The sequence below is a fragment of the Oryzias latipes genome, chromosome 8 (assembly GCF_002234675.1).
Source record: "Oryzias latipes chromosome 8, ASM223467v1".
Taxonomy (NCBI): Eukaryota; Metazoa; Chordata; class Actinopteri; order Beloniformes; family Adrianichthyidae; genus Oryzias; species Oryzias latipes.
Window position 1 is genome coordinate 15,002,613 of NC_019866.2, and position 16,426 is coordinate 15,019,038.

General features: G+C 42.1%; 1 gene segment (V, D, J or C); it reads left to right on the top strand.

The window, feature by feature from the left end:
- Nucleotides 1–13,268, top strand: part of LOC111947800 — a 69,374-nt gene extending 56,106 nt beyond the window's left edge. Inside the window, 3 exon segments of the C gene segment in view lie at nt 4,828–5,178; nt 7,790–7,935; nt 13,245–13,268. Of these exon segments, the coding sequence occupies nt 4,828–5,178; nt 7,790–7,935; nt 13,245–13,253 (506 nt within the window).
- The last annotated feature ends 3,158 nt before the right edge of the window (nt 13,269–16,426 follow it).

A 16,426-nucleotide genomic window follows, 5' to 3' on the forward strand; every position in this document is an offset into this window, starting at 1 on the left:
ATGCTACAATCTATATTTTGTGAGAAGTCCATCTTTGTTTTGTTATGTGCAAAATTAAGTGTTGTGTTGTGACCCTTCTTGGCCACTGTACAGACTGGTTTACACCCATTGTTCATATCATAGTTTGGACACTCAATAGTTCTGCACAGAAGTTACAGCATGATATTAACTGCATCAAGTCTATCTGGTGTGAGTCCCCACTGAAGGAAGTGGAGTTGACAATGAGACCCACAAAGAGGAAGTGTGCTCCAACTGTTACCATGGAGATTTAATTTTATGTTACTGAGACAGGAAAGACAGTTCTCAAGGGATTAGGGCAGGGGTCGGGAACCTTTTTGGCCAAGAGAGCCATAAACGCCACATATTTTGAAATGTAATTTCGAAAGAGCCATACAATAATGTAGTGTCCCTTTCCCACACTGAGGCACGGAGACTTAACCTCTTTTAAGGTTCTTAATTCTGGTTACTGCAGACCGCAACAAACGCCGAACAATTAATTCAGCAGCTTCTGAATCTCTCCCGCCGAGACGAGACGAGAGCGCGTCTCCCAACTTTATATTCACCTGCTCCCGCTGCAGCCCTCCCCTTTCCCTTATTCGGCCCATAGCTGAACCCCATTGGTCCAAACTACCTAACAACAGGCTGAGCGACAGAACTGAGGGCCAATCAGATCTCTGCATGATCGATGCGTTCCATGAACTCCAGAACTTTTAAAGCGGCCCAACAGCCACCCAACTCAGTCCGCGACAATATGTTTAAAACTAAAATACAAGTGAATGTGTGCATTTGATGTAATTTCAACATTTTTAAAGTACAATAAGTCTGTGGATTCTTTTTAATAACATTGTTATGCTGTTTCTAATAAATGATGAGTATTTCTCGTGGTAGTTTTGCTGATGGTCTAGTCTGGTTTACGTGGTGAGTTTCTGCTTCATGCAGGCGTTGAGACTTTAAACGTGATCTTAGGTTGGTCTGAATGTTTTGTAGATGTGAGACAGACTGCTCACATGCGGACCTGGAGCCAAACACACACTCACACGCTGCAGTGAGTGACAGGCAGTGGGTTTTACCTATTTACAATCCCTGCGCGATTCACCTGCTGCCGGTCCCCACAACACCTCAGCCCCACCCTCTGCTTTCTCCCTCACACATCCCGTCCCCGCAACTGCGCGCTCTTTCTCAGAGACGGGAGCGCGCAGTTTTAGGCAAGGCAATTCACAGGTTTCCGGGTGGTACAAACTCTGTGAATTAATAGACAATTTTAAACTTGTACTAGTGCTGGCGCAGATTTGTCTCTCTAAGCACCGCTACTACTGCGCGCCTCTGCCATCGCATCGCGCACGAGAAGGACTGGTCTAATGAAGAAAAAAAATTTGAATTAAAGATTTGTCTGCGAGCCACATGTGACCATCAAAAGAGCCATATATGGCTCGCGAGCCATAGGTTCCCGACCCCTGGATTAGGGTATTAAATAGAAGAATGTGGACATTTTTAGCAGTAAACAATTCTATTCTCATTGATGTTAAGAAACTTAATATTTTATCATCCAAATGTAGAATATCACTGTGACAGCTATATTGACTATTGAGGGACACAAGTCACAGTAAGTTCTGGTAAGTCATCATCTAGAATATTTAGTTTTCCAAAATGTCTTTTTTAATAAATGCATGTAGTTGTTTATTTAATTTACTACAATTACATAATTAGGATCTCCAGTTAAATGTTGGTGATGATAATGTATTGATATTGTTTTCTGACAAATTATTATCATTAAATGTTAGACAGAGGTGTGAGAGACATTTTTGTATTGAAGTGCTGTTGAAATTGATCACTGTGAGATCTACGGGTACGGCTACAGCTACAGCTATGGCTACTTTGACTACTGGGGAAAAGGAACAACGGTGACTGTAACTTCAGGTGAAAAACTAAGATTTTGATCCTTATTTTGAATTTGTGAATATTTAATTTTGTATTTTTTTTAACATTTAGAACTCAGAGGGCTCAAGAAAACCTGTAGAGCTCAAGTATTACTGACCACTTCTGATAGAATCTGTCAAAACAGACATAACATTCAATCTGTAAAAGTAACCTTGTAAAAAATTACTTCGTCTGGATAATATTGGTATCATTGATCCATTAGAAGTTTTTGAATGTCAGATATGTTGGGCTGTTACACTGTGACCATGCTTTTGACTACTGGGGTAAAGGCACAACAGTCACAGTTACTTCAGGTATAAAAACAGAAAAAAATATTTTCTACTGATCAGATTGAATTTTAAAAATGTTACTTTCCTCTTTTTTTTAATAGCTGTTATATTTTGTTTTATTAAACTAGTAAATGGTCAGTGACCGACCTGAACAATAATGTGTCTTGGGTCTGTAGAAAGCTGAACAGATTTTAGCATGGAGTAGTTGATCATATTTTTTGTGTGACTACGCTTTTGACTACTGGGGTAAAGGCACTGTCACTTCAGGTAAAACAACTAATTATTTAAAAAAAAAAATGTTTGTCTCCACAAACAGCTGTCAATACGACAAAAATATTTTTTTACTTAAACATATGTGAACATGGATAGTTTTCTTCTGTATCAAAGATGAATATTTAGCAGGTTTGATTTGACTTATATAACAATAAATCAGTAATCATAGTCCGAATGAGTTTTTATACTAAGAGTCCAGTAGATTGAGCACTGTTTAATTGGGATGCTTTTGACTATTAGGGAAAAGATACAATGGTGACTGTTTCTTCAGGTAAGATCTGTTTAATGTGCTCACAGCCCTATTTTACATTTTAAAATTCTGATTTATTTTATTTTGTATATGTTTGTTTCAAAGACTTTAAGAGTTAACACATTATTCATTTTTATAAATTAATTCCTGTTTAAAATGATACACAGTAAAATGTTTAATGCATTTTACAGATGGAGATAGATTTGTCCTTTTTTTTTTTTTTTTTTTAACTTGTCCTGTCCAACAGGACAAGTTATCTGAGATAGATTTTTCCTAAAATAGGATTTTACTGATTGATGAATGCTGCAGTCACCATTAGTAGAGTTGCCTTTTTACTCTGAGAGTCAAGCAGATTGAGCACTTTGTTACTACGATGCTTTTGACTATTGGGGAAAAGGTACAATGGTGACTGTTTCTTCAGGTAAAATCAGTGTTTCATTAATTACAGTCAAACTAACTAATTTAAAATATTTTACATTTATTTTAATCTGTTTTCAGAGTAAAGTGCCATTGTTAACACAACTCAGGAATAATAAAGTAATACATGTCATGAATTGTTGGAGATTTTTTAGGAGGGTGAAATTACATGAAAAAAAAAATGTAGATTGTTTTTTTTTGTGGATTCTTTGTTTAAATTTGATCTGTGTGCTGTGAATACATTTGATTAATAAAAAATATGTTTCTCTGTCTTGATAGATTATGAATTGTATATTTTGTTGTTTTAATTCTTCATTCCTTTGTCTTCTTCAGCCACTCCTCAGGTTCCGAATGTGTTTCCTCTGATGCCATGCGGCCCTCAAAGTGGAGACACGGTCACTCTTGGTTGCCTTGCCACCGGTTTCACCCCCTCTTCATTAACTTTCTCGTGGACTCAGGGCTCCAACAGTTTGGAAAACATCATCCAGTACCCTTCAATACTGAAAAATGACCGATATTTGGGAATCAGTCAGGTTCAAGTCAGCCGACAGGACTGGGATGCCAAAAAGACTTTCCAGTGTGCTGCCACTCATGGAAGAGAGAGAAGAACGGCTTATATTATTAAACCACGTAAGTTTGTTTCTAAGTCCCTTTTAGTTTTTGTTAAATAAAGTTCAAATTGAAAAATACATCTTTTAATTCTTTGTAAAATGTTATGTAAAATTACTGAAAGAAAATTTACAAGTTTTAAAGACATATTTGAAGAATTAAGATTATGAATGTTAAGAAACAACTGAAGGTTTTGGCAACACTTTAAATTGGATTCTTTGCTTTTGGTATAATTTAGAAATAAAAGCTTAAGAAATAAAAGCTTTAGTAAATGACGTATTTATATTTTAGTATTATTTTATCAAACACATTTTTCAAAGTAAATTAGCATTTTAGACATAGTTAGAGATTAATGAACCTAGTCTCTCTTTTAATTAAAGTCTTTTTAACTTTTATAATTTTGTATATTTATTTACTTTAATTACTGCATCATTAATATATTTTATTATATACTAAATTTTCAGGACTTATTTGATCATATTCTTGGCACAAACCATTTTCTGTGAATGTAAAAAATATCATATAACATTAATTAAGGAAAGAGCAAAATGCTTAATTATTTATAGAAAAAACTGTAATGTAATAGAAAAAGAAAAATTTCTTATTCCACAAATATAAAAAATAAAACAGTGGAATTAAAAAAAGACATTCAGTGTCTGTATTTACCTTCACAGATAAGCAGTTTGTTTCTGTGTTTTTATGTCTCTGAATAATCTTCCTCATAACTTTGACCTTTGTTTCTGTTTCACTGTTTGCTGTTAATGAACATTATTAACAATTATTTTAAACATATGTTTGCTTTCCAGTCATTGTCAGTGTATATGCAGAAGTCAGTATCAATGCTCTCCCATGATTTACAAAGCCTCACATTAAAGTCACAACAAAATCATAATAATATAATTTATTTAAGGATCATCATAATTATCAGTTTGCTGAAAGTCTTTATTATCATTTTTAAAAATCATCAATATTATAAAAAACTGATATTTTCTGAGCTTCTGCATATATATTTGCACAAAAAAAGTTGTTTGCTTCTGCAAAAATCTGTTTGTGTATGTGTTTGTTTTTCAGATGTGCTGTTTAGGTCGCCCAATCTCACAACAAGTTTTTCCCTTGATGAGGAAAAGCAACAGGCTTCTTTCTACTGCTTTGCCAAAGATTTTTCTCCTAGGACCCATGAGATCATTTGGCAGAAAGTTGGCAGCGAAAAAGCCAGCATCCTTGATGAGACCAGTGTTTTCTCAGAGGGAAGAAATGACACAAATGGAGCTAAGCTGTATTCTGCAGCAAGTTTGCTCACAGTAAACCCCACTGAGCTGACTTCTGGAGCAACATTTACATGTGTGTTCAAGGGGAAAGGTGTGAACAATACTGACGTGTTGGAAAAGGCTAATGCCACCTACAAGGAAGAATCTTCTGGAGGTAAGTGGAACATCCAGCTGCAATGATTGAACATCTAGGTTCTGATCGATAACTTTTCATTTGTCCTTCATTCAGGAAGTGCAGGATGTACTCAGGCAGCTGTAGACATAAAAATCATTGGCCCTACATACAGGGACATTCTTGTAAAACAAAGTGGCAAAATAACATGCCAAATTCAAGTAAATAACGGTCAGCTTGAAAGGATTTTTTGGGAGAATGAAGATAACGTAGAAATGGCTGGAACTGTAAAGAATGAAGGGTTAAAAAAGAAGGAGGAGCTTGTGCTTGACATCACATATAATGAATGGCATCAGGGAGTCGAACGCTACTGTGTTGTCCAACATAAAGACATTCTTTTCCCATTCAAGATCCAATACAAGAGACAAAACAGTACGATCACTTCTTCTACATTTTGACATTCACATATATTTTGAATCCTTTACAGTCAGAACAAATGATAACAGTTGTGTCAGTCAGTTGTTTATTTCCTCTGTTTTCTGATACTTGCAGGCGAACATGTTCAGCGTCCTTCAGTGTTTATGCTGCCTCCTGTAGAACATGCTAAAAAAAAAGAGGTGACCCTGACTTGCTCTGTGAAGGACTTCTTCCCTGAGGAGGTTTTCGTAGCTTGGCTTGTTGATGATGATGTAGTAGACTCAGAGTACAAGACCAGTACCACCAGTCCAGTAGAGAAAGAAGGATCTTACTTGGTTTACAGCCAGTTAACCCTCACAGATGATCAGTGGAAACAGTCTGGTGTGGTGTACAGCTGTGCTGTTTACCACGAGTCCATTACCAACTCCACCAGATCCATTGTCAGATCCATTGGTTTCAGCACAGCTGATAAAAACAACCTGGTCAACCTCAACCTGAACATCTCTGAAAAGTGCAAGGCGTAGTAGATGTTGTTTGTTGTTGTCTACTTTTTCTTTCTTGTTTGTACTTTGTGATGAGTCATTGTGTTGTGTTTGATTGCAGATTAAAAACTAAAAAAAAAAAAAAACACTGTTCATGTTTGTTGTTTTTCGACAGAGTTTTAGGGCCAGTTTACATACTTTTTTTTTTTATTATGGCTTTTAAGTGGTAAATTTACGAGAATAAGTCATAACTGTTAATCTACGAGATTTTATGTTGTAAATGTTCAAGTTTTTATCTCTTAAATTCACGAAAAAAAAGTAATAGATTAACGAGGAAAAAACACCAAAATTTTCTGTTTATCGGAACCTAGCTTTAAGATGAAATATGTGGAGCCTTTTGTGAAGCTTTTTTTCCAGATAGGTTTAAAAAACAAAGAGATTCCGAACCTTTTGACGACTCAAAATCGGATTATTTTCAGTGTAGCCGGTTTTCCGGGGTTCTGTGTCAGTAAAGCAGAGTTTCATATGTATAATAAGTAGCTCAGAGACTGGCTTGGGTGTAGAGGACTGCCACTTTCTTTACCTTTTCATTAACATACCCTGAAAGTTTATTTGTCTCATAACGTCATGAACCTGTCATCTGAACACCAATGCGGTAGTAAGCAGTATTACATACGCCCCCTCCTCCAGATGAAACGTCCCGTTTCAACTTAAAACAATAAAGATGAATGAAAACAGTCTGTTATATATTAGCATTAGAACGCTGACAATGAGAGGAAGTGCTCCTCCTCAGATGGAAGCGTCACACAGGCGTAGAGATCTTGTCTTTGGTGGAGGAAGAAAGGATTAAAGTGGACAGCTGCAGGGTTACAGATGGCTTCATCAAGGGGCTGCAGAGATCCTGCAAGCCACCAATCAATGAATTAAAAATGAATAAATCATAAATCAAACAAATGAACTTCCAAGCATTTGGAACGTTATTAATAAACATTCAACTCACCTGTTCAATTGTGTTTAGTCGGTCTGCTCTGATGCTGCGCGGCGTTCACTTGCTGCTGCACTGTATGCTCACTTCTATTTTAATCTAGTAAATTTAAGAATTTGTTTCTCGTAATTTTACAATTTAAAATCTTGTAATTTTACTGTTTTTTTTTTTTTGGTGGCCCTAAAGCTCCGTACTGTTCGCTCTCTGTTGTGGTTCAAATTGTATTTTGCTGTGCTGTGATGTGTGAGACTGTTACACTAGTGTACATTTTTAACACACTGATCTTTCAGCATCACACTTTACTCTCCAGAACCCCACAATCATCCTGAATACAACAATATTGTGTTTGTCTTATTTTGTGTGTGTCTGTGTGTCTTCTACTGGGTCTTGCACCCCCAACAAGACAAATCCTCTAACTCTGGTCTCTCAGTTACTGAACAGACTCACTCTGTGAGTTTACTGACTAACAAGCCAAGTCATGCAAACCAAATCAAGAATGATGTTTCTCAAGAACAAGTCAGGATCATTAGCTGACTGAATGAAGGAGAAAACACTGATCAGGATCATGTAAACACATGCAGGACAGTTGAAGATGATGGGACATTCACAGTAGAGACACTAACTGATGCCATTCCAGATTAAAGCCACTTTGCTCTTTGGGACAGGACAGGTTCTAGTATTGACTTAGAAAAGGAGCATTCTAGAAATACTGGGAACAGTCTGTGAAGTGTGGATGATCCCAACAGTTCATTGATTTGTTACCTTGCAGTCCCACCAGAGTTTCTGCATGAAACTGTTTGCTCCTGCAAAGAGGAGATGGAAGCAGAGGAAGACCACATGGCAAACACAGCCCTGACCTTCATCTTCCTCTTCATCATGACTTTGTTGTTCACTGTTGGAACCAAATTTTCAAAGGTAAATGCTTCATTTGTTTACAAAGGGCTCAGATTTCAGCCCAAAGAGGAAAACAATAAAAAATGTATTTAAAGATATTTAAAATAGGTTAAATTGTTACAAAGCCAACATTAAAAGATATTTTTTGGAGTTAAAGTATATTAATTACAACTAAATGTAGATACATGAATGCAAATTTTATGAATTGTAGTTACAACAATTTATTATTAAATGCTCAGCATGATGAGAGTCAGGACTTGGAGGTGAGGACAGAAGCACAGGACGCAAGATATCGTAGTGAAAAACAGTTTAATGCTAGAAGCTGAACAAACCACAAACATCCAAAACGGTCCTGTTATGAGGACAGGGAAGACACAGGCTAAATACTTTCAGCGTGTAGCCACAGGTGAAAATAATGACAGAACATAAAGACCGCGAGAATGAGAAACAGCACGAAAACCGGAAACACCAAAATAAAACCCAGTAACAACCCGGAAGTGAAAAACAAAAGCCTAACCAACCCTGGCCCCAGTACCTGGCAGTACCCCCCCTCAAGGGGCACCCCTGGGCGCACCACCAGGCTTGTCAGGGTGCCGGCGGTGAAACGCCCGGATCATGTCGTTGTCCTGGATCCCGGAGGCCGGCTCCCAAGATCTCTCCTCGGGACCATAACCCCTCCAGTCCATGAGGTATTGAAGACCCCGACCCCGTCGTCGGACATCCATCAGGCGACGGATAATCCAGGCAGGAAGTCCGTCGATGACACGAGGAAGTTGAGCGGTCTGCTGGAGGGGAGTCGTGGCGAGAGGCTTGAGCTGGGACACATGAAAACAGGGTGGACACGCATAGTCCATGGTAGACGCAGTTGGACCACTGAATTGACCACCCTCACCACCTCCAAAGGGCCGATGAACCTAGGCGACAGCTTCCTTGACTCAGTCCGCAACTTGAGGTTCGTTGTGGGCATACTCAACCCACGGCAGTGATGAGCTCCAGGAGGTATGGTGGCGTGAACAGACGCATCAAAGGGCCACCTCCAGGTCCTGGTTAGTCCTTTCGGCCTGACCGTTGGACTGGAGGTGGAATCCTGAGGAGAGGCTGGCAGTGGTGCCAAAAGCAGAGCAGAACGGCTTTCATACCTGTGAAATGAACTGCGGACCCCGGTCGGAAACCATCTCCATCGGGATGCTATGCAGCCTGAACACGTGATCCACGACCAGCGCGACAGTCTCCACGGGAAGGGCAGCTTCTTAAGGGCCACGAAATGGGCTGCCTTGGAGAACCGATCCACCACTGTCATGACCACCGTCCTGCCAACCGTGGAGGGCAACCTGGTCGCAAAGTCCAGCGCGATATAGGACCACGGTCGACTCGGAACTGGTATGGGATGCAAGAGGCCAGCAGGCGGATGGTTACTCACTTTGTTCTGGGCGCAAACCAAACAAGCAGCAACGTAGTCCCTGGGTGTCTTGCGCCAGACTGGGCCACCAGAACCAGCGGCGTAGGAAGGTGATGGTTCTGCGGACTCTGGGGTGGCAGGTAAGGCACGTGGCCTGACCCCACTGGAGGACCTGACTCCGTACAGCCCTGGGAACAAAGAGTCTATTTGGCGGTCTTCCACCAGGATCCGGGTCCCGGGCTTTAGCGTCCCTGATAGTCCTCTCCAGATGCCAGGAAACAGCACCCAAAACACGGTTAGCGGGAATCATAGTTGCAGGCTGCTGATCCCCTACAACCAGTTCCTGCTGCCGAGAGAAAGCATCAGGCTTTACGTTCTTGGAACCAGGGAGGTAAGACACCGTAAAATCAAAACGGGTGAAAAACAAAGACCACCTAGCCTGCCTTGGGATTTAGCCGTTCTGTGGTCCGGATGTACAACAGATTTTTATGATCTGTCAAGACCACAAACGGCCGAATCGCCCCTTCCAGCCAGTGCCTCTATTCCTCAAGAGCCAGCTTAATGGCTAGTAGCTCCTTGTCCCCCACGTTGTACCTCAACTCCGTCGGAGTAAGCCGACGAGAAAAGAAGGCGCAGGGATGGACCTTACCTTGCCGACCGCTGAGACACAACACCGACCCCACCCCTGTGTCAGAAGCGTCAACTTTGACTGTGAACTGGCCGGAGGGATTGGGCTGGATCAAAACAGGTGCAGTGGAAAACAGCAGCTGAAGCCGCCTCAGTCCACTGAAAAGGCAAGGAGGGGGAGGTCAGACCCAAAAGAGGCGCGGCAACCGAGGTGTAGTTGTGAATAAGCCTTCGTAGAAAATTGGCAAACCCCAAAAAACGTTGCAATTGTTTCCGGTTGGTAGGAACAGGCCAATCCACCACCCCGCTCACCTTGGCAGGATCAGGCCGCACCTCCCCCCCAGCGATGACAAAACCAAAAAATGAGACAAAAGGGGTGTGAAACTCACATTTCTTTGCTTTAACGAAAAGCTTATTTTATAACAGTCGCTGGAAGACTAACCGAACATGCTACATATGTTCGCCCAGATCCCGCAAAAAACAAGGATATCGTCCAAATAAACAAACACAAAGCAATGAAGAAAATCACGGAGTACATCATTAATCATCCCCTGGAACACAGCAGGGGCATTTGAAAGGCAGAAAGGCATCTCCAAATATTCGTAGTGGCCTAGCGGGGTGTTAAACGCGGTCTTCCACTCATCACCGGACCTGATACGCACCAAATGATATGTGTTCTGCAGGTCCAACTTTGTGAACACCCTGGCCTCCTTCAGGGACTCAAATGCCGAGTTCATCAGGGGAAGAGGGTGATGGTTCTTAACTGTGATGGCGTTCAACCCTCGATAGTCAATACACGGCCGCAGAGAGCCGTCCTTCTTCTCCACAAAGAAGAACCCCGCCCCCACAGGGGAAGAGGAATGTCTGATGAGACCATATTTCAATGAATCAGCCACGTACAGTTCCATGGCCTCCCTCTCAGGTCTCAACAGTTTGTACAGTGGGCTCTTAGACAGAGGGGCACTGACCCGCAGGTCAATGGCGCAGTCATAAGGCCTGTGAGGCGGTAGAGAGAGAGCCTGGAAATTAGAGAACACCCCCCTCAAGTCATGATAACCCAGCAGTACAGCGGAGAGGTCAGGTGAGGGTGGCACCCAACTGGGACAGCGGGGTCAGCCCGCGGACGTCGAGCCGAGCGCAAACAGGTCCCGTGACAGTGACCACTCCAACTGACAACGCGACTATTGGCCCAGTCATTGACAGGGTTGTGTGTCAATAACCAGGGAAACCCCAACACAACCGGATCATGGGGGGACTTAAATGAGAAAAAACGGATGAACTCATGGTGGTTGCCGGAAATAATAAGGTGAACGGGCTCAATTACCCTAGTAATAGTGGCAACAAACAGACTCACAATTTAGGAAAACAACCCACAAAGGACAAGGCAGCGTCTCAGTCTTAAAACCAGGCTGTTTGGCCAGCTTGGCCTCCAAGAGGTTCTGCTTAGACCCAGAGTCTAACAAAGCAAAACAGGGACCTCCCCATTCCGAAAAATAAGATGTCCCTCCAACAAGTATTGGCACCTGAACCAGTGGGCGTTACTACTCCGCTCCAGTTGGCGTTACTCCTCCGCTCCAGTGGGCGTTACTCCTCCGCTCCAGTGGGCGTTACTCCTCCGCTCGTCAGTCTGCCCACATTTAATGACGAGCGGCGGCTTTTTGGCAGTCCTTACAGAGCTGACCCCGCTTACCGCAGTAAAGGCACTCACCTGCCGCCATCCGTCGTTTGCGTTCGGAGGAGGAGAGATGCCAACAACCCAACCACATAGGTTCATCAGAGGGAGGTGCAGGGGGTTCTGTGGGAACAGGAAAAGCGTCAGAAGATCGTAGCATCTGATCACTGCCGATCCCGCCGGTCCTGCAACCGGTTGTCAATCCAGATCGCCTGGGCAATGAGGGCCTCCAAGGATGACGGCAATCCAGCGGAGCGAGATGGTCTTTTAGCTCCTCCGACAGACCCTCCAGGAGAGCGTTAGTAAGCGCCGCAGGATTCCATGCGCTCTCAGCCAGAAATCGATTGCGTAATCTGCCACCCTGCGCCTCCCGTGGTGCAGCTGCATGAGCGACGGGCAGCCTCCCTGCCTGGCCTCGTATGCTGGAACACCTGGGTGTAGGCCTCCAGAAAGGCCGGGAGTGAAGCGCAGGAAGCGGCACCACGTTGCTACTTCACCGTAGCCCAAGCACCGGCTCTGTTGGTGAGGTGGGAAATGATGAACGCCACCTTGGCACGATCACTATAGGGAAATTGGATACCTGGAGCTCGAATTGAAGTTCACATTGGGTGAACGCCCGACAGAACCGCAGGGGTGAAGGACGTCTGGTCTGGAGCCAAGGAATAGCTGCAATGAATGAGCTGGCGATGGCTGCTGGATCTGTTGCGCCACCTAGGCGATCACCATATCGCAGACAGATGCTGCTCCTGGCGGGCGGACATCTCCAGCATTCCTCCCCGCAGGAAGTTGAGCCGTTCCTCCTGCTGGCGGATGAACCAATCCTGGTCGCCGAGGCCGGAACGCGACTCTTCTGCGCCTGCTGCGTCCATGTTGACGGGACCGTAATGTCAGGACTTGGAAATGAGGACACAAGAGCAGGACGCAGGAGATCGTAGTTGAAAACAATTCAATGCTAGAAGCTGAACAAACCACAAACAAAGCATGCAAAACGGTCCTGTGATGAGGACAGGGGAGACACAGGCTAAATTCTTTCAGCGTGATTGGCCACAGGTGAAAATAATGACAGAACATAAAGACCGCGACAATTAGAAACAGCACGAAAACCGGAAACACCAAAATAAAGCCCAGTAAAAATCCGGAAGTGAAAAACAAAAGCCTAACGAAAACGCCCTGGCCCCAGTACTTGGCAATAAGATTGTTTTCTCTAAAGCATCAGGAAATAAAAATCAGCTTCAGAAGCTTTTATAAATATGTCAACAATGTTCCTTAAGCTGAAAGATTCAATAAAAGCCAAAAGAAATCATCTAAATCTTTATACATTTGTCTAAAAATAAATTCACTTTTTTATTTTGTTTATTTCTGTGATTATTTTTAAAGTAATGGATTTGCTAAATTTTTGACACAACCTGGATAAGAATTGATATTTATAATGTACTTATTTCTCATTTTCGTTTTAAAAATACTTTTATTTAAAATAATCAAAAAAAGCAGCCTTCCATGTTATCCTTTAAAATTGTTGTTGCATTTTTGATACAAAATTTCATAATTTGAGAGATGAAAGATGAAATTCACAGCTTAACATTGTTGAACAAAACTTTTATTATCATCGTTAATTTTTTTTTCTTTTTACAGATCAAATGAAAAAAGGAAGAATCAGAAAGATTATTCTTTACATTTTTCTTTTACATAATTTTCCCTTTTCTTAATTTTTTTCTATTACACTGATTTAATCCTGTTAGTAATAAATTTTTTTCAGAATTTTGTACCTTAATTGTTTTTATCTTTTTCTTATTTAAATAAAAAAGAGAAAATAAGAATTTATTTGCTCCTCCGTCTTTTTCTGGTGTTTCATTTTTGTGAAGTTCTTCATGTTTATGCATTTGTTGATAGATTTATACACAAATGTTGTTAGTGTTTGGTTGATTTCATGTAACATTCATTCATTCATTCATTTTCTAATCAGTTTTTTCCCTTTCGGGGTCATGGGGCTGCCGGAGCCTATCCCGGCCACTTGTGGGCGAAGGCAGGGGACACCCTGGACAGTTCGCCAGTCTGTCGCAGGGTAGAATGTCCACAATCACAAACCCATTCACTCTCACTCTCTCACCTAGGGACAATTTAAATTAACCAATTAACCCAGTGGTTCCCAAACTTGGGGGCGCGCCCCCTAGGGGGGGCGCAGAGGTATTGCAGGGGGGCTACGGCTTCCCGTTTTTTTTTATTTTTTATTGAACAATTGCAACAAACCAAACAAGAAAATGCAACAAATATGTAAATAAAATGTACAATAGAATTCTGAATACAGAACAAACGTGTTACATTCTTAAGAAAATTCTAATTATTAATAACAGTCACAAAAGGGAATAAAAAAATAAAATAAAACAAAAAAAATAAAAAGAGAAAATTTGAGAATAAATTTATGTCAGCAGTCCAAAAGATTTACAAATGTCAATTTTTTTTTGAGTTTTTGTATTTTTTGAGGCTGAAATTTAATTTAAACATTGCTGCAGTTCCAGTTTGAACACAAAGAAATCAGGTTTCTTTTTGGAAAATTTGCTTTTGTGTATATGAAATTTAGCCATAAATAATAACATGTTTGCACAAAAGAAAGCATCACGGTCTTTGACATCAAAGCTATGAAAACCAGAAAGTTCGTTTTTATAAGGAAGTTTTATATCAGCAAAAATAGAATCGGTAATATATTTGTGAATGTTTTTCCAAAATTTGTTTGTGAATTCACAAGACCAGAATAAATGAGAGCAGGTTTCAGGTTGTTTCTGGCAGAAAGTACAGCTGATGTTTATGTCAGCCTTAAATTTAGTTAAGTAATGCTTCGCTGGATAAAATCTGTGTAGGAGTTTAAAAGAGATTTCTTTGACTTTATTTGTTAAGAAGTATTTTTGTGGTAAAAACCAGACTTTTTTCCATTGGCTTCCCGGGTTAGTTACAATGCTAGCATAACAGCATGGACAAGCTTGTGACAGTGCTCCCAGCTAAATGCAAACCAGAAGATGAATCTTCACCAAATATAGCAACTTCAAAAGCAAAGACAAGAAAATATGACGAGGCATATCTCGCACTCGGCTTCACCGGCACAACATTTGACTTGCTTTTCTGCAAACAAGTGACGAGCAGAGCCACTGCAGACGAACTGTTTAAAGTAATTGACACCTACTTGAGAGAGGCCGATCTGAAATGGGAGGACTGTGTGGGGATCTGCACTGACGGGGCTCAGGCAATGGCTGGGAGTAGAGGGGGGCTGCAAGCGCTCATCAGGCGCTTCTCCCCTAACGTGCAGTGGACACACTGTATGATACACCGAGAGGCGTTCAAGGTTCAAGGTTCAAGGTTTATTGCCGTTTGCACATGCAGTACATCGGAATTTTCTTTTGGCATCTCTCACATGTCAGGGTAGATTAAAAGTTAAAAAAATAAATAGAATAAAGTCAAAAGTTAAAAGTTGAAATTAGACAACAAACTTACAGGGCATATAAAATATAACTATGAGTAAAATATGAACATGAATATTGCAGTGACCCAGTCTGTACAGAAGAATTATTGCACATAAAATTATTGCACATATTATTGTTTATTGCACTTAGGGATTTATTCCGGTCTTTCTTTTCTGATGTCCTTTCCCAGCATTCTGATTGCTGTTGGGAAGAAGCTGCTGTGGAAGCGTGTGGTGTGTGCTTGGATGCTTTCAGGCCTGCGACGTCTGAGGTTGTGGCCTGAGTCCACACGCTTGATCAGTGTGTGAGCGGGGTGGTGTCTGTCTCTGATGATCTTAGAGACTCTCCTCCTGCAGCGCTGTTCGTAGATGGTGTCCATGGATGGAAGGTTGCAACCTATAATTTTGCCAGCTGTGTTGATGACCCTCTGCAGCATCTGTCTCTCTTTTATGGTGGTGTTTTTCCGAACCAGGCTGTTAGTCCGCTGGTGAGGATGCTTTCCACAAGCCCCCTGTAGGCTTGGGTGAGGGTCCGGCGCTTGAGACCAGCCTTCTTCAGCAGCCTGATGAAGTACAACCTCTGCTGGGCTTTCTTCACTGTGGCAACAGTATTTCTTTCCCAGCTGAGGCTGCTAGTGATCTGCAGACCCAGGAACCGGTGGCAGTCAGGCCGCTCCACCACAGTCCCGTTGATGTTGAGCGGTTGATGTGGCGGTGCTTTCCTTCTGTAGACCACGATTATTTCTTTTGTTTTATCCACGTTGAGAACAAGGTCGTTGTCCTCTCCGTAGATGGTGATCCTTTGCACCAGGTCTCTGTATGCAGACTCGTCCCCTCCTCTGATGAGGCCGAGGACGGTTGTGTCGTCTGCATACTTAATGATGATGTTGTTTGAGTCGGGGGAGCTGCAGTCGTGGGTGTAAAGTGAGAAGAGCTTTGGACTGAGGCAGCACCCCTGCGGTGTACCGGTGCTGACTGTCAGCTCAGCAGAAACCTTCTTTCCCATCCTCACCACCTGTGGTCGGTTAGTGAGAAAGTCCAGAACCCAGTTTCTGGTGGGTGTTGGTATTCCCAGTTCTGCCAGTTAATCAGTCAGCTTCAGGGGCCTGATGGTGTTGAAGGCAGAGCTGTAGTCCAGGAACAGAATCCGGGCGTACGTGTTCTTGGTGTCCAGATGTTGCAGGGTGGAGTGAAGTGCCAGTGCCACCGCATCTTCTGCTGATCTGTTGTGGCAATAGGCGAACTGGTGGCGGTCTACTGATTCGTCAACCAGGGAGTTGATGTGGGACAGAACCAGCTTTTCCAGACATTTCATTGCTGCAGGGGTGAGAGCCACGGGTCTCAGGTCGTTCAACGTTTCAGC